The sequence below is a fragment of the Bombus pyrosoma genome, unplaced genomic scaffold, assembly GCF_014825855.1.
Source record: "Bombus pyrosoma isolate SC7728 unplaced genomic scaffold, ASM1482585v1 HiC_scaffold_4727, whole genome shotgun sequence".
Taxonomy (NCBI): Eukaryota; Metazoa; Arthropoda; class Insecta; order Hymenoptera; family Apidae; genus Bombus; species Bombus pyrosoma.
The window spans coordinates 1,128,436-1,153,482 of NW_025219987.1; the positions used below are offsets into that span (position 1 = coordinate 1,128,436).

A 25,047-nucleotide genomic window follows, 5' to 3' on the forward strand; every position below is an offset into this window, starting at 1 on the left:
AAAAGAAACCTAGCGACACAGCTGACGTCACTTTGCGTTTCAAAATATATTCTATTGAACAAAGAGCTTTCCCCGTTGACCGTGGATTCGTCATTGAACCTAAGAACATTGTCTTTAACATCTAGAGTGTCTAATCACCACGTATAATTGTCAAACTCTGTTAAATCAACATTTGTACATATAATTGTAAATATAATCTGCATTGAACAACAACGATGGCTTATCCTAATGAAGATAAGTTACACGCCCCTAAATCTAACGCCAACCCGACATATATAACTGCGTATTATATATAGTGTGTTACGTCGTGTAAGATGGTCCGTGTGACGTCACTCTTGGTCTGGCTGCCAAAGCTCCACATGCCGTTACTCTGACCCTAATAAACCTAAGGACCCATCATAAACCTAAGATTTTGGCTTAGTCTTTAGCTTTATTTTTAATTCTGCAAATGTTTCGGTTTATGGCTGGTCCTTAAAACAGTCCTTAACCCCTTAGCCTATAACGTCGAGGGAGACTCGTTGTAAGGGATTTGTGCCATAAGCGAAAACCACGTGTCAAACTCGTAGTAAAGAATTTGTGCCATAAATGCAACCCACGAGTCAGACGCGTGATAAAGAATTTGTGCCATAAACGCAACCCACGTGTCTGACTCATGGTAATTTACAAATTGCTAGTGATTCATTATCCACTTTGAAATTTTTGTTAATTGATCAATTAATCATGATTACGCCCTAGACATCTTAAAAACACTATTTGTCCTCAAACGTTGTTTATTATTTCACAATTCCTTTTGTAGCCCCTAAATATACATATCATAAGAAGTATACATTTTGCGCCAGTTCGGGCACACGGCTGAACAGATGAATGGCACGGCGCGTGACCGAACTTCTTGCTTATTATGGCTCGCGCGATCGCCAGATAACGTGTAGGCTAAGGGGTTAAGTTTATTATACGCTCTCAAATATCACGGAGGAAATGAGTATTTATCTAACGGAAAAGCTGGGTTTTTCCAGAAACAACGTCATCCACAAGCCACGTTGGTATGAGGCTTTCTCCTCCTATTTTTCTTCATTAACATTGGCTATAACCAATGTGCAACGTGGATCGCTACCCTCTCTGTTCCTACCGAAAAGCAACAACAACGAATCCGCTTTCTTCGTTCAAAACAATACAATGATACCCAACTTTCCTCCGTCATGACATGAGAGCGGACAGTTAGTTAAAACTCAGTCACCTTAGATACATATCAGAGTTCGATATCAGCGCAAAGACAGTGCTATTTCGACAACACTTAAATTGTAGAAAATATAAAGTGTAAACAGTTGTTGGTTTTACTCAGCCGCGACTTATTCTAAATCAAGAAATTCAATTCGTCTAATGTAAAAGCCTTGCTCCTACGAAAGAACATTCAATATAGAAGTATCGGAGCTTCACCCATCAACGAATCATATATGACATTTGTATCATACGCAACGGCGTAAATACCGTGTAATAAGTTGTTGAACATACATAATTTATAACTTGTTAATCGCAGTGTTATACCAAATGAATCACCGCTATTATCCCACAAGAAATAAGGGGACCGATCTGTTCGTGGTATCGATTCTTATAATCGTAACTATACAATACAATATAATTAATACGAATTTAATATATTTTTACAATACAATACGGTATATTTAATACAAATACGGTATTGTATTGTCTTTACGATCCGCTACCAATGGAAGGCGCAGATAAAATTACCTCCTTGCATCGAAAACGAGGTTTTCAAATCGGTCAATTTACGACCCTATCAAAACGACTCGACGAATACGAACAATCCAACAGACGGAACAAGGCCTCTTTGACGGCGTATAACTCATTGCTCGACGACACGTGGAAACAATACAGAGCATTGCAAGATGAATTAGAAGATTTAGGCGAGCGGGACGACGCGCGCGTTTCCGAGATAACTAACATCTATTATGACCTGGTAGTACGATTACACGTTCTCATGGATGATGCACCAGCATTGTCGTCGAAATCGCCAAGCTGCGATTCGCCCAATGTCGCCGAGTCGACAACAATTAAATTACCGGAGATTCAGCTAGCTACTTTCGACGGTGCCATCGAGAATTGGCATTCATTTTATGATTCTTTCTCGTCCACAATAGATCGAAGCGATTAACTTTCTCCCGTACAAATGTTCCACTATCTTCGAACTTCTTTAACCGGAAAGGCCGCGCGAAGCATCCAATCGTTGGACGTTACAGAAATCAACTATCCAATCGCGATTGATCTTCTAAAAGACAAATTTGACTGCCACCGTCAAGTCTGCATGCGACACTGGGACGTGATTTTCAAATATCCGAAAATAAATAAGGAGACACCCGAAGCCATAGACGATTTTCTGGAGACGGTCAAGGTAAATCTCCAAGCCTTGAAGAAGCTAGGTGAACCAATAACGTCAAATGTTGTCCTTATCAAATTGTTCACTTCAAAGTTACCGTCCGCCATCATTCGCAAATGGCAACGCACATTACCGGATAAAAAGATGCCGTCATATACACATCTGGAAGAGTTCCTCAAAACACGGACGAACGGCGACAGAACAAGCCCAACAACGACTGCGACAAAAAGAACGTCCGAACAACACAACCGACAGCGACAACACGCGCCGCGCAGCACCACCTTCACCACTACACATAGGACGTTGGCGTGTCCAAGTTGTAAAGGACAACACAAAATATGGCATTGCGATGTCTTCAAAGCGAATTCAGTCAAAAATCGCCTTGAAACCGTCAAAAGGTCTTCCCTCTGCACAAATTGTCTAGGTCAAGGACACACTAATGCCCAATGCTCTGCCGGTTCATGTCGCATATACAGACAGCGGCATCACACGTATTTGCATCAAACCAAGGTCACGGCAAATCACGATCTTCGAGCGGTCGATCGTCGAGCGACCGATAATCCGGCGGACGCTCTTCACCTAGCTCACCGACTCCTCGTTCGTCACATCATTCGAGACCCGCATCCACGTCTCCCCGGTTGTCTCCCCGGTCGTCGCCCCGAACGTCACCAAAACGCGAACCTCGGCCATCACGAACACATACAACTGGATCAAAGGTATCGTCTACTCCTCAGCGACAAGAAAGGAAATGACTATCTCGGACGACTTTAATTGGGACCGAATCACAGAGAACCGAATTACTGACCTCGGCTCACTCTCAACCATTGCAACAGTATCTCTTAGTCACGGCCCAGGTCAATATAGAAAACAATAAGAGTCAACCATTCCGTTGTAGAGCTCTGCTAGACACCGGCTCTAGCATGAATTTCATCACCGAAAAACTCGCTCATTCATTGAAACTCAACCAACGGAAATGTTCGGTCCCAATCGATATTCTCGACGCGTTATCGACGATCTCGAAACGCTACGTCACGGCCACGATCACTTCAATTGACGGCGCATACGAACGCACATTGACGTTCCTGGCCATCCCAACCATATCAACCTGGATCCCAGATCAACCCGTAGATCGCTCAACAATGCAAATACCAAGGAATCTTCAACTAGCCGATCCAAGATTCCATAGACCTGCTCCGATCGAAATATTATTGAGCGCCAGGTCAACATTAGCTTCACTCTGCGTTGGTCAACTCGATATTACTCAATCAAACGAGCCCGACTTACGTCTGCAAAAAACGCGTTTCGGATGAGTCATCGGGGGGAGCCCACCCTCGCAAGCATCAGCACATACGTTCCACGCCTCCACGACGGCTTTACAGGCGGACCTCGCCCGCTTTTGGGAAATCGAAGCAGGACCGCCCACTCCACACATTTCGGAAGCGGAACAACAATGCGAAGAGCATTTTCGAAATCACGTTCAACGCACAAACGAAGGACGATACATGGTCGCTCTCCCATTTAACAAAAGAACTCCTTCACTTGGATCCTCCAAGGCCATGGCGATGAAGCGACTCACATCTCTCTGCCGTCACTTTCAACGAGATAAACAATTCGAAGCCAACTATCACGCCGTAATACGAGAATACCTGGAATTAGGACACATGTCGAAGATTACGACGGACCACTCCACGGATATTTCCGACGGATATTTTCTGCCACATCACGGCGTGATCAAAGAGTCCAGCCAAACGACGAAACTCCGAGTCGTACTTGACGGATCGGCACCAACCACCACCGGAGTTTCCCTAAACGATGTACTTCTCACGGGACCGAATCTACAAGAGGACTTATTTTTCATTCTCCTAAGATTTCGCTCTCATCAATACGTCCTTACAGGCGATATTGGAAAAATGTATAGACAATTTCTTGTGTGTCCAGAGGATCGAAAATTCCAGCAAATTTTGTGGCGTAACACTAATGGGGAAGTTGACATCTATCAACTTAACACAGTGACGTTCGGGCTTTCAGCAGCGTCGTATCTAGACATACGGTGCCTCAAACAATTGGCGGACGACGAGGGACATCGGTATCCACGAGCGGCGATAGTCTTACAGCGAGATTTCTACGTCGACGATGTTCTCACAGAAGTAGATACAAAGGTCGCGGCACAATCATTGAGAACGGAACTGCTCAAACTAGCCGGTTTAAACATTCGAAAATGGGCGTCGAACGAGCGAGAGCTGCTACAAGGACTTTTCCAACAGGACATAAACAATGAATTACTTCTAGGCGAATATCAAACTTTAAAAACTCTGGGCGTTGTTTGGAATTCTTCTCACAATTCGATCCTATATTCCGTCAAATCAGTTCTACCAGCTCCCGAATCACGAAAAGAATAATCAGCTCCGAAGTCGCCAAGATCTACGATCCACTTGGATTACTTGCGCCAGTGATCATTCGAGCTAAGATGCTACTCCAACGACTTTGGATATTAAAAGTCGATTGGGATGAATCTTTGCCGACTGACTTGCATACAGAGTGGAATGAATACTATATGCAACTGCCATTGCTGAACAACGTAAGATTTCCACGCAAAACCATAATCACGTCTGCAGCCGAAATTGAGTTACACGGTTACTGTGACGCCAGCGAAAGGGCGTATGGGGCATGCATTTACCTTCGCACCATCACTCCAGTGCTGGTCCAGTCAAGTCTGGATACGACTCCTCACGGCAAAATCAAAGGTGGCTCCACTCAAATCACAAACAATTCCAAGGCTGGAACGCAGTGGAGCACTTCTTCTCGCATCATTGACCACCACAAACAATATTTCTCGGACTGTTTATTGGACTGACTCTACCATCGTCCTTCATTGGATTGACACGTCAACCCATACGCTAAAAACCTTCGTCGCTAATCGTGTGGCAGAAATTCAAAGGAAGACTCACACCTCAGATTGGCGTCACATTCCCACCACCGACAACCCTGCGGATCTCATATCCCGAGGACAATCGTCCGAAGATTTTCTACGATCAATCATTTGGCAACATAGACCGGAGTGGCTACAACAATCTGAAGAATACTGGCCGATGTGGAACCCAGTATCATCACCAATCGAAATACCGGAGCAGAAGAAGGCAACCTGTCTGTCCGTGACTCCCGCCGACCACAGTCTACTGGAGAGATTCTCCTCTTGGCCCAAACTGATCAGAATCACCGCTCCTTGCCTCCGGTGGAGACAAAATCAGGATCGCGGAAGACCTCTAACTATTCATGACTTAATTGGTGCGCATAACAAACTTGTCCAGCTATTACAACTCTGTTATTTTCCAGATGAGATCCGTATTCTCCGAGCTGATCGACATTCTGCAGTGAAGGGGAAGCTACAACGGCTCAATACACTTCTTGACAAGGACGGAATGTTGCGAGTCGGAGGCCGACTCACTCACTCAACAATGCCTTTCACTCAGAAACATCCGATTATATTATCAAAGTCTTTCGTTACAGCATTCATAACCGAGCATGAGCACCTCCTAAATCTCCACTCCGGAACTCAAGCTACCTTATATGCCCTGAGAAAATCTTATTGGCCTATCGACGGCCGTAGTCAAGTTTGGAGCACGCTGAAGGAGTGCGTCCGCTGCTGCCGAGCCAATCCACCTCCAGTGGATTATGTCATGGGCGACCACCCAGCCGCACGGATAACGAAATCTCGGACGTTTACCAACGTCGGAGTCGATTATTGCGGGCCATTTTACGTCAAAGAACGAAAGGACCGCAACTTCGTTGGCGCCAACATCAAACTACGAGAGCTCCGAAACCTCCTGCAGTCCGACGATCATAAGGTAAAGGTTCAATCTTCTTTAGCCGACCGACGGATCGAATGGCGCTTCATTCCGCCCAATTCACCCCACTTCGACGACTTATGGGAGGCTGCATTGAAATCTTTCAAACGACATCTCAGACGTGACGTAGGTAACGAGCTCCTTACTTTCGAAAATATAAACACACTCATCATTGAGATCGAGGCTATCCTCAATTCCCGTCCGCTTACTCCAATATCTACAGATCCAAACGATCTCCTTGTCCTTACTACCGGTCACTTCCTCAACGGAGACTCACTAACTAGTTTTCGAGAACGAGATTTCAGAGATACTCCATCGAATCGTCTCTCCAGCTGGCAACACCTCCAGAAAATCAAACAACATTTCTGCCGCCGTTGGCATCGAGAGTATCTGAACGAGTTGAACATCCGAAACAAATGGAGCAAGGACAGTCACGGCATACGAGAAGGCACCATCGTTATTCTCGGAGAAGACAACGTTCCCCCAATGCAGTGGCCATTGGGCAGAGTCATCAAGGTCCAACCCGGCGTAGACGGCATCATACGGGCAGCCACCGTCCGAACGGCAACGAGCACCCTTGATCGGAGCATCAAGCGGACGGTACTATTACCAAGCAGATTAACGCCAGATGACACCGACGCAATCATCAACAGCAAGAAATTTTAGAAGAGGTCCACCTCACAGCACCACACCACATCATTTGATCGGTACGTTAGGCCGTTATTCCTAACCGTCGCTCGTGGCATCACAGTATCGCGAGCGAACCGTCTCAATCAGCGGCCAGTATCAAACAGAGCGAGTTCTAGAAACGTCGATTCGTTCCGTTATTTTAAATACGCACAGAAGGTGACATGGCATGATCATGGCGTGATCGGTGGCGTGACCCGAGCATGGTGGGGATCGCCTCCCATAGAACACAAAGGGACCATCGAAGGGCAATCAGTATCGATTGAGGATCCGAACGGAATGCACTAAGAGAATCTCACGAACGAAATACAAGTCGTCTAATCTACCACATACAAAGAAATACTGTAAAGTTGAGTCGAATAATTATATCAAACTAACTGCATCATCCTTAAAATAATTTGTGACGCTTCATTATACTTTTATATATATTGTCAAATATATCAGTTTTTGTCAACCCTGTTAATTCAGTGTTAACCTCATTTAACCACCTCTGTTATCATAACTGAAACAGGGGAACGACTAATTCGCGGCGTCGATTATCTGAATCGTAGCTAGAATTTACGCCTCTCGCTGACGCGCTTTCCTCGCTATCGCGTCTCTCCGCGAACGGTCGTAACATCCCGATTGCTTGTGTGCTCCTTTAAGAACTACAAATAGAGACCACCAAATATCAAAAGCCAGATACAAGAGGATCCAACAGACCAAAAGGCAATCAACATTGTGCAACAAGCCCTGTTATCAAAAAACGTAGAAACGCTAGTATCCATATCTAAGAACGTAGGAACGCCATCAGTGACGTCCAAGGATGCAAAACCTTCAGCATTTATATTTTCCCCCAAAATAATCAAATCTATCTGCCAAGCAAAGGAAAGAGTAAAGAGAAAAGCAAAGAAAAGAAGGAACACTCTAACAATAATCTCGGAACAATGTAAAAACCAGCTCGAGCAAGAAATTACTCGGGCTGGAAAGAAGACCAAACGAAAAAAATCTTTCAAAACCAGGAGCGCACTTAGCAGAGATGAAGAAAATGTAGCAGTGGAAAAATGAAAAATGCAAAATTTTTCGCTCGGGCTCATATATTTTGTGATGAACTCTTTATATCACCAAAATCTAAGAAAAAAATAGATTCAATGTATTATATGGCATAGATGGGTACATGAAGTTTGGATAAATGTTGAGGACCGATGGTTTAACTAACTAGCACTGCTCATTAGATTAATTATATGATCTCTTACGTCGTCGCGCAACTTATTCCGATTATGTCCATGAAGCGTTAGTTATCTGTCAAATTTAATCGTAGAATTTAGCTTCCTTTCATAGACTTAGCTTATTATAGTTCGTACCGCTGTCGTCTGACTTGGGGCCCACATATTCATGCACACCATCAACAGAATGTTTGGATCTCTCGTAAAGCGTCTCTTAACTGTTTTGCCAATCGATGCACTGATAAGGCGTCTATCTCCAACACTAACTGTTGAAATCATCAGGACATGGACTGCATTGGGTGATCGACAGAACGACGAATTTTTGAAATTGCATGGTCTTTCCGCAGCCTATTCTAAGATAGCGCGACACCGCGCTCCTTTCTATCTGGCTAGTCGTCGAATCACTTCAAGTCCGTTCGAATCCATCAGTTTAGAGAATCGGCGCCAGTGCACTTTACTACGCGTGTGTTCTCGTGCGCTTTCGCGCGACATTCTCTTTATATTAAACATTGTAGAAACAAACTCTGTGTGAACACGGTTAGCCTATCGTGTAGATAACTAGAGAAAGAGCATAACAAAAAAAAGGTTATAAAAATTTGAAGAAGGGAAGAAAGCGAATTGGAAATGAGAGAAAGAGGGCTAAAAGCCGGAAGAGCATTTCTTGACTTGAGCGAATTGGAACGCTCAAAGAACAAAAAAAATGTAAGACAATTACTGGGGAAAATTAATTTTTATTATAAATTTATAGAAGATGCCTGCAAACTCCTGGAACCACTTCATAACTTATTAAGGAAAAATGTCAAATTCATCTGCAATGAAGAATGTGAGAAATAATTTCAGAACATCAAGGAATACCTCTGTTCAAGTCCGATCCCAGCAATATATGATCAAAACAAAGAAATATTCATTTATACAGATGCAAGTGGTGATGGTTTAAGAGCTGTTTTAAAACAACCCCAAGATAACGGTATGTTACACCCGGTAGCGTACTTCTCAAGAAAACTGAAACCAAACAGGATCAAAGAAGAAAGCAATCTATCTCGAATGCCTCGCTATTAAAGAAGCGATTCAATATTGGCAACATTACACATTACTGTTGCTTCGCACAGAATGCTTGATACGAAACTGTGGCTATGGCTATCCGGAAAATTTACATTCTGCTGTCTTACGGGTATATAATCGTCCAATTTCGAGAGCTACTGAGAAAGACAAAAGGAAATTTACCGTTTCGGGAGAGAGAACACCAGGGAAGTGAGAGAATTGAGTTTTCCACTCTCGGGCTTGCTACACTCCTCGGGAAACACAGTAAGAAAGTGCTGGATATAATTGTAAAATCTAGTTTTCCCAATCCTACAACGTTGTAGACAGACATAATAATTTGTAAATATCCTAGGAATAGCGAAGAATATAATCCATGCATGTTTTAAACCTGTTAAAGCTGGGTTCGAAATCACTTCACACAAAGTTCAAAATAGAACTTTTGTTTGTAATTGAATTAGCGCTGCTTAAGTTAATGTTAGAAGAATATAATTAAGTGCTGTGGTCAAACCCTGAACCCTAGTCAACATTTTATTGCCGACCTATTAAATTTGTATTTATGAAAGAAAATGAGGCATTGGTTAGAGAAGAAGAAGGTAGTAACGGAAATAAATAATCTTTCTCCTAATATATACAATTCAGACAATGATAATTTAAAAGTTAACTTTGCATTGCGCTTAGCCATGTTATACGATAACGTTGGTAATATTTTATCAAATATAAATGTCGGCCCAAAATGTTGTACCAGTGGAGAATCTTCAAAGAAAATGGATTCGAAAGAAATTATTCAAAAACCTCGTTTGTGCAGGTTTTTCGACGTTAGCACGCAAGGTATCCGGCAAAGTGTGTGCGAATGCCTCGCCTAGAAATATCTCACAAGGAAATCCGAGTAACAGATACATGCAAATTTTCGTAAAAATTTGCACAAGTGTTCATTAGAACTTACCTAAAAATTTAATCGTAATTCGACCGTGCCAGTTTGTACTTACAGGAAGAAAATAACCTTTCGACCAGACAGTTCTANTGTAAATATTTATAAATCGCACATTAAGCGAACTTGTTTACGAGTTAAAATCCAAAGGTCTCAGCTGTAAGAACCACAAGAAAAGATAAAAGAGACGTACCTTCAGAATTTCAACCTCATAAACGTCGTGAGGTAAACGGTTCTCTTTTTGGGTTCAATCAAGACAGAATATTGGTATCTTATGATCCCAACAATTATGATCCCATTGACACAAGTGTGTATAAAACAAAACAAAAATGAAACGTATTCTTTTCATTTGTAATTTTAAATAACGAATAGAAAAGATGACGCATAAATGTAGTTTATCACCTTCTTTAAATGGTATAATGCATTCCATAATTAAAAGCAAATAAAGAAACGAACTTACCGAAGCACCATAGGGAAGAATTTATGAAGTTTTATCCTACTCAGGAGTCAGTTTGCCTGAATATCACAAAATCCATTCACCTTAAATTTCTAGCAACGAGAGCTCTTGAAATTTCCTAAAAAATGAATTTTAACAGACTTTTTTTCCAATTTTTTAAATTTTAGCAGTTAATTTAATATTTTAACAGATAATTTAACATTGTAACAGAAATAGTAAGAAAGGAAAGATAGCATGTGCAAAAATGCGTGAAAGGGTATTTAGAAAAATAGAAATAATTGGTAATATAATTAGAAAGCTAAGAGAAAATATCGTGGGTTTTATGCCTGGGGCATAAATGTGAAAATTTTCAGCTTTTATGACAAATTCTATTTCGTTTTCTTTTTTTGTTTAAATTGATGTGTGTATTGAATTTCATGACAAAATAATATATATACACATATAAATATCAAAAATAATAATCGCTTTCCTTAGTTTATTTATCGAAATGTCATTTCCTTATATTATTATAATACCAAGAATTATATATATATGATGTAGAATACAAATTACACTTGAATATGGTATAAAAAATAAAGTTTAAAAGAAAATTTCAGATATATTGATTTCTGGAGTTATTTAATTGCTTTTCACATTTAGTTGTGAATTTCCACAGTTGGCCAAATTGCAAAATTCGTGCCATTGGCATTAAGGAAACAATATAGAGTGTAATAACAGGAGAGCAAGAAAATACAAATTCTGACAGTGAATTTAGCAAAAAATCAAGGAAAAGTAAGACAGACATTAGGAATCTGTAGCAAAATAAAAGAAGTTCAAGAGAGCAACGGTAACCATAATAATAAGAAAGAAACATAAGAGGAAGGTCACTAAAATAAATTACAAAGTGTAAAGTGGCAGTAGAAGACAAAAAATAAACAACAAGTGGGAGCAAAGAAAATNACAGGTATATAATAGGCATGATCTTAAATCAAACCTTAAATCCTACAGAAAGTACATATAATGTTGAAGGGAATGGGGAATACGAAAGACAAATAAAAGAAGGTAAGAAAAATTTATGATTAATTAGGAGAGACTTTATATTATAATAGAAAGATATCAGAATATAGAAAAATATAGGAGAAAAGAAAGGAAAATGGGAGAAGCAGAAAAAGAAGCAAACTAATAAAAAGAAGTGAGGTACTAGAAGAGTCAGACAAAATTAAAAGAAGAAAAGATAGAGAAAACGATCATTATAAAAAGGTTGTAAATAAGAGATAAAGTAGAAGAACCCAAAATGATCTTGATCATAAATAGGTTAAACTTTGTTTCAGGGCATCACTCTTTTCTGGTCATTAATTGTATCTTCTGATGTTATTTCATGAATATGAAGATGAATATGAGAAAGAAATATAACAGTTTTGAGCTTAGCGATCCATTGTTTCACAAGTAATGATCAATATATAAATTGATTCGGCAAAGGCAATTTTTGGTATTTTGTAGGAAAAGAAAAATATATATAACCCAATTAATATTATAGCGAAAACATTCATGGTGTGGATAGAAATTAATGCTTTAATGATAATCTGACATAAGGACAAAGTCAACCATACACAGAATATAACTATATGGCATAGGAATATGGGTTTTTCACTACTCAACAAGAATAGATAAAACGCAAACACATTCCCTAAAGAGAATATTATACATACTGAAATACCATGTAATGCCAGATTATGTGATTAAAAGCAAGAAGAATAGTCTTGGAACACAAAATAATAAAATGAAGCATAAACTATACGTTAAAACTAGCGAACGTGGGAGAACACACAATTCGATAGGAAAATATCGCAAAAAGTTACACACACATAATAAACTCAAATAGAGTTATGAAGCGAATTATACAGAAATAACAATAAATTTAAACTGAACAATAATAAAAGAAATAACTGATATACTTTCTGGATAAAAGAAAGAAAGAATAGAATAACGTACCTATAGTCAAGTATATAAATATGCTAAAAATATAGAAAAAATAATTAAAGTTACTTACTTAGAAATGAAACTGCTATTAATAACTAAAAGAATAATCAGAGTTAGAGTAGTCGGGAGACAATAACAATTAGTGAATGCAAAAAACAGCATAAAATACAAAACAGATGAAAACAAAATGTATAATATGTGTAAGAAAAATAAATTGGATACACTATTCAGAATTTACAACAAAATTCATTAAAAAACAACAATATGATGGTCATTTCCTTTTCTGACTAAGAAAAATAATTATGAGGACTGACAAATTTTATTACAAAGCAAAAGCAGCATTAAGCTAAAATCATTCTACCATAGAAGAATAGCACTTCAGACAAATTCACAAATTATAATAATCTAAGAACAACTTAAAAGCTTTGTTATGTGTGTTTTGTAGTAACCGACAAATTTAAAGACTTCTAACCTAAGTATAAATATGCCACAAATAATTTTATGTAGAAATAAACATAAATAATATTAAATAAATAGAATTTTTCTTATTAAAATGTGACAGTCTGTAATAAAAGACGAATTAAAAAAGAAAAAATAACTTTAACAAAGAAGAAATTTATAAAAATTTATTCGTAAAAAATTATGGCCAATCAGATAAGTGAAATAAAAGTACAAAACACAACTTATATTAGAAGAAATATGATTAGTTTACAAGAAGATGATACGAAACGAGAAATGAAACATGTAACGTATTCTCTCAACGTATACTCTATATTTCATTTCCGAACTTCTTTGTTTCCACGCAGTCATAGCAGGTTGAAATAAGACATCAAGAATAGCAGTTATTATTCAAATTATTTGTTATTACGACTTACTTTTGCATGTAGAATAATTTCCTTTTCGGTTACTGTGCTACCTCTGTTATTAAATAGGTTTTGGAGTTCGATATTTAATTGATTCACACAGATTCAGGTTTTATATTCTGTATTTTACCACCATGTACAGTCATATGACCTCACCGGATATTCACAGATAATTAACACGTGGCGGACGCCGAAACAAAAGAGCGTCGTTAGAAGTCGTACCAACTTTGCATGTAGGAACTAGTGATCATACCAATCTAATATTTTTCTCAACAACTCCATTCATCCTAGAACAAATTTTTAGGTTAAAATTATTTATACGAAACTAATATGTATACGAATCTTTTCATTTTATAAAATTGTATGTATAAAATATTTACCTTCGCTAAATCTCTTTTTACAGAAACTTTGCAGATCAAGTTTCTAGTCAAATTTAATTCTCCACTTAGTACTCATTACCAAGTAGTGCTTGGTAAATTAAAAAATTGTAACGTTCAGTAAATTTTTATACGATGTATACTCTACCTTGACTCGAATACGAAAGACGATTATGTTATTACATAGGTTTGAGGTTTGATATTTAATTGATTCACACAGATTAGTTTTGTATGCTCTGTATTTCACCACCTTGTACAGCCATTTACAACACGCCGAATACTCTGATAAAAAAGGAAACGTGGCAGACGGTGAAAAACAGAAGAGAATCGCGAGCAGTCGTAGCAACTCTGGATGTAGGAACTAGTGATCATACCAACATAAGATTTATCTGAACAGATTAAACAGTACTGGACTCTATGCCGATGTGCCAGCGTCATATAATGTCGACGATAAGGTAGCGTTATTTGCTGATTGGTTATGCTTCAGGACTACAAGTGGAACCTGTGTACGATCGCTGGTTAAATTGGTCACTTTACGATATGTTTATGAAATCTCAACGCAATTCTTTTGTTAACATTTTCATAATTGTACTTCAATTTTGGGATTAATTAAACAAATATTTAATAACTATTTTAATACCGAAAATAAGGATTATTATAGTGCGAAATTTTATGTCTATATATTATGTTAAAATATGTAAAATAAAATATATAAATGTGTGCGTGTTACGTTCTATTTAGTTGCTGACGAAAAGGTAGCGTTAACTGACGTTTAATGCAACTGGCAATGAGCTCCACTTTCGGCTAACCTGCAATGTGCGTGAATACTGGCACGTGAGAGGATTAAAGTTGTTCGAAAGTAAATTAACAGTATGTAATGATTTATTCAAATCTTATTCGATTTCCATATTGACAATTGACTGACAGACTGACGGATATAAAATTCTTCGGTTGACAAAATGATAACTAACTCTTCGATAGACAAAATGATAACTAACTCTTTAATAGACAAAATGATAACTAACTCTTCTAATGGTAATTATTCGGTTGATGAACGGTAATTACTCGATAAACGAACGGTAATTATTGTTCTTACTCGATTAACGAATGGTAAATATTCTCACTGACTTCTCTGAGTCGCTACTTTTATGTCCGTCGGAGATGAAAAACATCGGGGTCTTTCTTTTGAAAATATTTGGGAAGATCCCCAACGTTTGTTCAACTGCCGACTTTGTTTACAATTGAAATTGTCTGGATATCGTTATAGAAATATAATTAGATAAATATAAAAACATGGTTAGATAAGTTTTCGCAAGATGTAGCTTTTAGCGGCTTTAACTGCCTTTCTCTTCAAATACTGTAAACATGGTTTCAAATAAACGTTTTAAATTACCTTGATTTGAAAGAAGTTATCAATTTTACTTTCGCGCTACGGATCGTGCGGGTTGCGGGACGTGAAAGTGCATATGCAAAATATATTACATGTGTGTGTACCTACATTCAAAATACGTAAGAGTCATACAATATTTTAGATTACGAATTTGGTTTTAATCGTTCATTATGTTCTTTTATTACAATTTAGTTGTCAATTGCAAATCGATTTATAAGTTTCATAAGGGAAGGATCTTTTTATCGCAAATAGACCAATGGAAAGTTTTTCTCTAAAATGGATTGCAAATAATAATTTTGAATAAAAACGAGAAAATAAATGTCTTTCCTAATGGAAGAAAAATGAATAAGGTATGAAAATCTAATAGCTAATAAAATTTTATTCGTTATTCCTTATTGACTATCGATATTAGACCTTGATATTTCGTGTCAGGTATCTCTATCTCTGACAATAAGAAAGGAGAACATTTGTTTAGAACTTTACGTCCTCGAGAATATTTTTAACCCCATAATAAACAGTTTTTGTAAACAAAATCTTATTTTTAAAATCACAGCCGCCATTAGAGACTGCGGAGCGCGGAACAAGTCTCGCTCTGACAAAATAATATTATTATACATATGTATGGTATTAAAAATTAGAAACAGAAACGAAATGTACCTCTGTAGCTCATAACTTTCTTTGGCGAGAATTTATTCCTATTCTAATTATAAAGTTTTTAATAATAACAATAACAAAATAATGACTTGATGATTGAGTACATATTAAAAAAATACCTGTATCTGAAATGTTTATTATTTTAAAACTTAGTGCAGTACAATTATTTCATAAAGTTTATTATTCTCGCTTTGTTTCGTGCAAAATCAATAATTATATCTTCGTAATTTCAATTTTCACATAACTTATTCGAATTAAATAATCGATTAGATAGGCTTTCCTGAGACATAGTAGTATATATATAATTTTTAATTAATTTTAATCTAGAGAAAGTACGCCCTGCAGGAGCGATTGGAATAATTAGTAATATTCTTAAAGTAACATAAAATTGGAAAATAAATTCTTAATTTTATGTATCATATTCGAACGTTGCGTTGTCACAAAATATTTTTTCTTCATTGAGCAAGTTGCTTCTATCTATATTTCGATGATTTTCATTTTCTAAAATAATGTTCAAATACATACGGTGTTTAATCATTTCCTCTGCTTATATATTTTTTAGTGTTGTTATGTTATATAAAAATCTGAATAGTACAGAATCATGCTCAATGCTTAATTTGTTTGAATCTTTCTCCGATTAAAAATATTCTCTGATCAACAATAACTAAAAATTGCTTCCCGAAAAAGATAACTTCGGTGTTATGCGAACGTGTCTCTCCGCTTCATAGGCATAACAAATTTTCGTTTTCTTAATACGACATCTTAAAAATTTAATGAAATGTCATTATTAGAGCAGGTGAACCTGTCGAAGAGCTACTTGCTCACTGATGTCGATGCCCTTGAAATATGTCGTGAAATCATGATTCTGAATAACTTTTTCTTATAGATACGAATGCTCGGTCTTCGTTTTTGTTATATTCTTGCAAAAGTATGTTTGGTATCATAAACATATAAATCTTGTTTTTATATTTCATACAAAATTAACAGACTTTTAGTATAGCTAAACTTAAGTAATAGAACTAAGAAATAGTTGTAATATGCTAATCCGAGTATGGGTTCTCAAGGTTGATGATGAGCTTGGGCTCGAAGTGACATAACAGGTCACTGAATGTAGCCACGGTCACGGGAGGGACGTGTACCTAACAGAGGTATGGAATAATTATATAGCTCTCCTTAAAAACAAAGATTGATCCGAGAGATAGAGAAAGGACTATATAAGGGCAGTTCCATTTGGACTGCAGAGCGGTTTACTGAGAGAAGTACTACTTGTACGTTGAGTCACACCAAGATCGTGCATCACATCGCATTCGTCATCCCGTTGGCCGTGGATTCGTTATCGAATCTAAATTCATTGTCATTGACATCTCGTTTGTCCGATCGCCGCTATTACTTGCTAGCTCTTGTAATAATCACATTTGTACCAATAAAGATCAGCTAGAATACATAACCACGATGGCCAATTCGAGTGAAGATTCGTCAAACGTCCAAAATTCCAACGCCAACCCGACATATATATTATATATGTGTCGGAGATGAAAGGACACCGAAGCCTCCCCTTTGGAATTTTGGGAAAATCCCTTAACACTTTAATCTGGATTCTACCATAGCCGTAATTAAGCAATTGTCGTCATTCAACCCAATTGTAGTTGTTCGACATTTGTGATAATGAGCTTGGGTTCGAGGCGACAACTAGTCACCAAACGTAGCCACGGTCAAGGAATGAATGTTTTGTCTAACAATGGTATGGAGTAATAGTATAGCTCTCCTTAAAAAGAAATAATTGTAGCGGCACTCGACAGTAAACATTCCAACGGTTTCTGTCCCGTGGCTCGCCACACGCAGACACTATTCTCCGGGTAAGATGATTACCAGATGTCGATGCATCTCCACAGTACATATTCACTTAGCCTGAGGACCCGTTATAAATCTTAAGATTTAGTTAACACAAGTCCTTCAAACAGACAAACAGTCTTTGCCCCAACTACGGGAAGATAAGGCAAATTTATTTTTCTCGTGAACGACGCTTCCCGCTAGCAACTCAAGGGCGGTTACCATCCTTTTCTAACCACCAACATGGAAATTGACCAATTAACAGCAACGTCAATTTCCCTCACTTTCCGAACGAAGGCTTTCCTCGACGAATCCGAGGATCTTGTGTCCTTAGACACACCCCATATAGTTTTCCTCTGCAGCATCATCGTGACGAAAAGTGATTCTCGCAAGGTTGCATTAGCGAGTTATATAGCGTCTTTGCGCTCGGTGGATATTCTATGTTTTAACAAAGAGTTAGTTCAGTAATACTTATACCGTAGACAAGCAAGTTGGGTACAACTTGGGCTTTGAAGGAAAGCGCATTTTGTTATCCCATCGACCGCGGATTCATTATTGAAGCCAGGATTATTGTCATTAGCACCTTGAGTATTTAATTACCATAGTTACTTGTCAAATTCTGTAATAATCATATTTGCTTTAGTAAATATCTTCTCTATTGTATAATAACAATGTCTAGTCCAAATGTAGATTCGTTTCACGCCCCTAACCCTAATCATAATGTGAACCCGACACATATATTATATATTATATAATATATATACAGAAACAGACTCTGTACATTTCTAGAGAAAATTTTGTAAAGAAACTGCCCAGTCTCATCACTTCCAGGAATGAGATTGTGGAGATGCGATCAAACACATTGAAATGAAGTTGGTGAATAATAATAGGTCATTTGCAATGTGAATAGCTAAGAATGAAGAAATTGAAAAAATTTTACAAACGGGTCGCGATTGGTGAACTACTTCTACAAGATGCAAGATATTTCATCTCAATAGCCCAATAAAATCAAAGGTAATCAATGAATATCCATAAAAGTTTTTTTTCGAAAGGAAAAAAATAGTTTATGGAACAAACGCAAACAATTTCGTAACTGGATGAGCAGAAGAACATGCCCCACAAGACACAAAAAGAATCATTCCAATTGGTCAAGCCATTTCGAAAAAATCGGTGAACGTATGTAAAAGAAGATAAACTCATCGATTTGGGATGTCTTCGTCTGTTTCGAAGTCAATATAAAAAGGGCACTAATGTTTGTAAGAATGCGAATATTGAGATTGTGCATGCATTATCATTTTTCAGGTTGCATGCGCCATGGTGGCCGGCAATACCAAATTTCTTCTTTATTCTCGTTTATAACTAATTTCAATTCTAGCAGCAATTCATAGATGGTGGGTATTATGTTTGGTTGTAGCGGTAAGCGTACATATGGTCATGTTGTCACTTTCCAAGTTCTCGCGCTTATGTATTTCGAGTCAAATATCATTATCAAGTATCAAGTGCATTACTCAGTATATTTTCTAGTAATTAAGCTATCAGGTAACATCCATTTTCTTGACAAAAGGCTAGTTAGTTTGAAGGAGCACTTGTACCAATTCAACTGGTATGCAAAATTAAACAATAATGTTTAATACCTGACACGGCTCATTAATTCATATGTACTGTGCATTGCTAGAAAGATGACTAGCGTAAGGAATGCAGGTCTGATTGGTTACATCGAGTAGAGTCAACGCAATCATAAAGATAGGTAAGCACGCGTATTGATCGAAAGTGTCACACCTATAAACAAAACAATTCAACGATGCGGTAAACGATACAGAGCAATAACTCCCTCGTTTCTATGTTGTCCCGTTACTTATCTTTCCAGTAACGCACTATACAGCGGCAGACGAAAGTATCGACATAGCCCGAATTTTAGTATAAAATTCCTTGTAACTCTATAAAGAATGTAATTCTCCATTCAATTTTTTATGAAATATAATTGTCGACTCAATAGTTTAAGTATATCATGAATTATAGATTTCAAAAATAGTTATAATATAGAAAAAAGATAAAATGCACATAATGTTCCATTCTCAGCGGAACAAAGGTATTAGGATATTTAAGATTTTACAGCATAAACTTATTATAACGTTTGATTTAATATTTGGTATGTAATCCTTTTGTTTTATCACAGCTTTCAGGCGATTAGGTATTGAATGTACTAATTTCTTTTTGATTTTTGAACCTACCTTATGGCATTCGTCAAGGAGTATTTTTTTCTTCAAATCTTGCTCAAATGTAATATGATGTATTTCAATTCTTCTTCCTAATTCAATCCAAAGAAACTCAATAGAATATTTTGTCTATAATAGATTTATAAGTATGTAATAGAACTCTAACTCCTGTGCAGCTGTGCGCGCAAAATTTAAGATTCTTTGATTGAAATTCTTGAATTGAAGCTCAGTATTTGATTTCCGCCAAACAGTCTTGTAATTCAGTCATTCAAGTAGGGCAAGTAACATTTACATTCATCTGAAAATATCGCACGCTTCCAAAAACTGATATTCTTGTCGATATATCTTTTCTTTTCCTCACCGTACAACTATTTTCCCAATTAAAGATGGGATTCCCTCAGCGGCTGTGTCTAGCCTGAGGTCCTAGTTGCGTGTCGTACAGCTGACAAACTGACCGACCGAAAAATAATTAGTCGCACAACGATGCGACAATGTCCACATACAGCAATAAAACAGGGACATAGAAGAAAGTCGGTATACGAGCGGCAAAAGCAGAAAAGGATAACAACTCGAACGACAAGTAGAAAGAGAAAGATTCATAAGTTCGATCACCAGCAAACGTGTCATGCGAAAATGCTGTGTGTCTGTCTTTTGTCATGCTGATACGTCGGTCAGTTTGTCGACTACGCAACGTGCTAGGACCTGCTCCGAGACAGGTTTTAATTCGAATCACATGAACGACATCCATCGCCGTTCTGCAGCAGTGTAGTCACAAACGCAATGAGACTATGGTAGCCAAATTAACTTTTATTAAATACATTTATTTCTTAAATATATTTTTATTTAATAATAATAATGTGGGGACTTTCAGTTTGGATGGCATAAAGACAGAGAAAGAATACGTAGGATTGTGTGTGTTAGGGATGAGGTGTATAATGTTGTCGTCCGTGATATTAGTAGTTGTTGCTGGCTGCAGATGTCGCTGCTGTTGGGGTACTGCAGTATTTTTCTTCCTATTTAAGGAATCGTGGAAGAAAAATCGGGCTTCGGTCGCCGGGATTCGAACCCGGGTCCCGAACATTCGTAACCTAAGGCGCTAACCACTGCGCTGCCGTCGTCCGTTACTAGTTAGTGTCGAGTGGCGGTATTTGTGTTGTCGAGTGCCGCCACAGGGAGAAAAGGGGCGTAAGGATTGGAAAAATGAACGGGGCATACATAGTGGACGATAGCGGAGAGCGAGAAAGAATGAAAGAGCGAAAGAAAAATGATTGATATGGTAAAGTAGTACATCGGTGAAGGAGTGTGGAGATGAGGAAACATTACGGGAGAAGTAGCAATAACGGGAAAAGGTGAACATGATTTGAAGAGTCACGACATCCTACGAAGAGGGAGCTTATTAGAAGTGTCGGTATAGTGGGTTGTGGAAAGTTTATTGGAGATATGATATAGATAAAATGTAGTAGATAGAGAAGAGGGGAAAAGATGGAAGGGGCGATCGAAAAATGTGGAGACGTTAGGAAGAGGAAAAGCAATAGCACGGGAACGGAACGGGACCTGGATAAATTTTTGAAAAGTAGAAAGGGAATGGATGAGACGATGTTTAGAAGAGAAGATGAAAAGAAAGCGTTTAAGAAGAGCTTTTGGTGGAATACTCGTGAATGTGGATTGGAACTTATAAAAGGTCTACGTGTGGTTTTCGCCGTTAAAGCTTATAGCATGATCGTAAAGAAGACTGGTTCTGCTTGTTCTGAATTCTTAATCTTTTAATAAGGGGAGTTGGATTATTACAGCACACTCCTTAGAATTCTAATTTGTTTCGCAAACCAACTCAATAGCTTGAAACGTAATATAAGCTGGGTATGTCTAAAAAGTAATTGAAAAGCACATTAGCTGTAAGTTGCCGAGGTCTAGAACCTGGAGTTCAGGTAATGTCCTACCCATACCAGAAGGCATATCAATGACGCATGGAAGCATGGGAGCGATACTTTCATTCGGCGAGCATCAACTCAATTAGCTGCAAACACTCAAATCTTTGTAAAATCGATAAGTCTCACTTGTGTCAGATATACATTGTTATCCACTTACTAATGTATTCAGTATCCGATGATTACCATTAATTATTGACTCGCCGTTAATACTGTGTATGAAATGTGTATTCGCACAAAGCATTCATGAGAAAGAAATTACTCTGTTCATGATTCAACAGAAAGAAAGGATCGATGATGATTTAACCTAAAGTGACGGGAGGATGCAATAGAGATTGCGGAAAGGGGCCGAAAGTAGGCAAAATGAAAGGGAAAAGGGTAAGAGTAAGATATGGAAAAATGTGGATTGAGGTGTAAAGGGATACGCACAGTAAATAAATACAGAGAAAGAGAAAGGAGGTGGACTAGATGGGGGAAGAATAGAAAATGTGAGAAGGAGAGGAAAAGGAAGTGCAGAGTGCCTTTTTAGAACTCAACGAGCCTAGTGGGAAAGAATAGGGATTTTTTGAGAGAATTGGAAGATTGGAACGTGATGATGTTGATGAAGATGTGGATAAAGAGGATGACGTAGTAGGCGATACGGAAGAGGTTGCCAAAAGGATGTGAATGGAGTATGCAGAGGACGAAGAGGGAATGTCAGGAGAGAAAGAGGGAATAATACTTGGAATAAGAAAGCAGATAGTAGGGAAGAGGGAAGTCAGAATAAAAATAGAACAGGGAGTTAGAGGCAGAACATCATGTCAGGTAGTTCTAAGGGGAAGGGGAAGGGAGAAGGGTATGTGGGGTGTATGTTCAGAGAGATACAGAACAAAAGTTGGAACTAAAAGTGTGGAATTGAAAATGGAAGAAGAAGTTGACTCGGACCATTAACCAGTGTTGGTAACCTTGTGGAAACAGAAGGCAGCTGAGAAGAAGATAGGAAAGAGAAAGGAGCTAAGAAAGATGATGGTTGAGGGAGGCGAAAAAATTGAAGAATGGGAGAAGAAAACAGAGGAACGATCAGGAAGGGGAAACAGTGTAGCTGGAAAGTGGGAGTTAATAAAGGAATGAGTAAAAAAGGCTTAGAACGTCAAGTAGAGGTATAGGGAAAGGAAATGAAAATATAAGGTGCTTTTTGAGGAGATTAAGCAGGAAAAAAGGAAGAATTTCTTAAGGATAGTGAGAAAAGTACGGAGAAAGAAAAATAAATAGGGAAAGTGGAAGGAGAAGATTGGAGTAGAGGAATAGAGGCAATACTTTATAAATATAATGGGAAGTCCAGATGGTAGGGGGACCGGATATGAAATCAGAAGCATAGAAGTGAAGGAGAAAAGGGAGAGGGAGGCGAATATCCGATGCGATGTTAGACGTACGGAGTAGTGAAACTAAGGAAATAGATCTAGAAGTTGTTGAATAGGGTCTGGAAAGAAGAGGTAACCGAAGGAATAGAAAAGAAGTCGACAATGATAAATAAAAAGGGGTAGGCGGAGGTAGCCAGAGAATGTGAATATGGAAGAGGTGTTGATTAAAAAGGATTAGGTGGGCGTGAATCTGAGGCGGAGAGGCATTTACTCGATGGCATATGCGGCTAATGTGGCGTGGGAGGATTTCTCTAATGTTGAGAATGGTCAAAGGAAAATTTGAGGGGAAAGAGGCTGGAGTTAACTACACATGTGGCGGCACTCGACAGCACAAATACCGCCATTCGAGACTAACTAAGAACCAGACGACGATAGCGCAGTGGTTACCGACATAGGTTACGAACGTTCGGGACCCGGGTTCGAATCCCGTCGCCTGTAGTCCGATATTTTTCTTCCGCGATACATAAATAGGAAGAAAATACGACAGTACCTCAGCAGCGACATCTACCGCCAGGAGCTATCACAATTAGCGCGACATAACCGCCTCACACAAAAAATAAAAATTATAGTGTGTAAGAAAGGAGAAAGGATGGGACAATTCCAATGAACAGATGACAAATTTCAACCACTTGGAGCAGCAGGTGCAACCTACGATAAGCAGAGTTGAGACACAAGGGGACCATCTGGCGGAGAGAGTGTGGGGAAAGGCTCCAACACGCATACAGGTTTAGGACGTTGATACATATATAGAACTTCTGTATAGAATATGTTATAAATATTGCAAATAGTATATGTGCGAGCATTTTTTTCGTGGAGGAAACCTTCGTACCGGTTAAAACCTCCACGGTGATCGTCCTGACGGTTGGCAGGAGAGCTCGGGGATCATCTTTTTCGTATTACTGCTGGGACATTCCTTCGTCTTCTCCCTGATGTCGTAATCGAGAGTCATCCTTGGTTGATTGGGCCATTAGGACAGACTACTCCTCCTAACGCCAAGCTGTCGGGGCCGTCGTGTAAGCCCTCTTCGGCGTGACGGCACTCTCGATGGATGTCGTCCTCTCACCCTTTCACTTTCGGCGCGCTCCTTTGCGAGCATGACATGCTCGCAGTAGTAGCGGACAGCGATGTACTCCTGTTGCCCCGTCAGCATGGCTTCGACGATCGTCACGGGGGCCAAACTCTCGCCGATATCGAGTCGTAGGACACGGCGCGGCTCCTCTCCCGCCGGGCAGAACTCAGCGTGTGCTGTGCCGCGTCTTCCTCTTCCTCGCAGTGATGGCACGTATTAGTCACTTCCCGCCGACTCCTTAACAGGAACTCCCCGAACGCTCCGTGCCCAGTGAGTATCCGACGATCCACAGAATCGGATTCAAGTGATGAAATGAGCGGTCATTTAAACACACAATAAACTAAAAAGAATATAAAAATAATAAAATAAAATAAAACACTAACAAAAGATTAATTAAATGTAGACGCACATGATACTATTACATAAGGGCGACTAGTATACTAACGATTTGGGATATACGTACATATATAAGAAACGCGAAGATACATCGAATAGAATCAATTAAAAACTAATTAATAAACTATGATTATGTACGAATTGACAATCCAAATGGTTAGCCGATCAATTAAGAACAATCTATGATTTGACAGTTGGATAAACTATGATCTAAGATCGTAATCAATCAAGAATAATTCGCGATTTGAATAAATCAAGAAATTAAACAAGGAAAGCAATTAAAATATACAATTCTACATTATTAAAACTAGTTAACATGCTAGTAAATTTAAAGAAACTATATATGAAAAGTATATTGTAAAATATATATATATATATATGTGTGTGTGTGTTTTATATTATTAAACCAAACA

General features: G+C 38.4%; 1 protein-coding gene, 1 long non-coding RNA gene and 1 pseudogene across 2 annotated transcripts; 2 read left to right on the top strand and 1 right to left on the bottom strand.

The window, feature by feature from the left end:
- The first annotated feature begins 1,996 nt into the window (after nt 1-1,996).
- Nucleotides 1,997-4,791, top strand: LOC122577553 (annotated as a pseudogene).
- Nucleotides 4,792-5,052: 261 nt separating this feature from the next.
- On the top strand, nt 5,053-6,903 carry LOC122577554. The gene has a single exon (XM_043748882.1). It carries the CDS (start codon nt 5,053-5,055, stop codon nt 6,901-6,903), a length of 1,851 nt encoding a protein of 616 aa, XP_043604817.1.
- Nucleotides 6,904-10,558: 3,655 nt separating this feature from the next.
- LOC122577523 lies at nt 10,559-14,005 on the bottom strand. Its single transcript, XR_006320360.1, has 3 exons — nt 13,758-14,005; nt 13,390-13,664; nt 10,559-10,673 (listed from the first exon to the last, which is right to left on the bottom strand). It is a non-coding gene; the product is annotated as an uncharacterized LOC122577523 (long non-coding RNA).
- Between the last annotated feature and the right edge of the window lie 11,042 nt (nt 14,006-25,047).

What these genes read in the sequence shown, in the direction of transcription:
- LOC122577554 (XM_043748882.1), top strand. Translation starts at nt 5,053, where the DNA reads ATGGGGCATGCATTTACCTTCGCACCATCACTCCAGTGCTGGTCCAGT.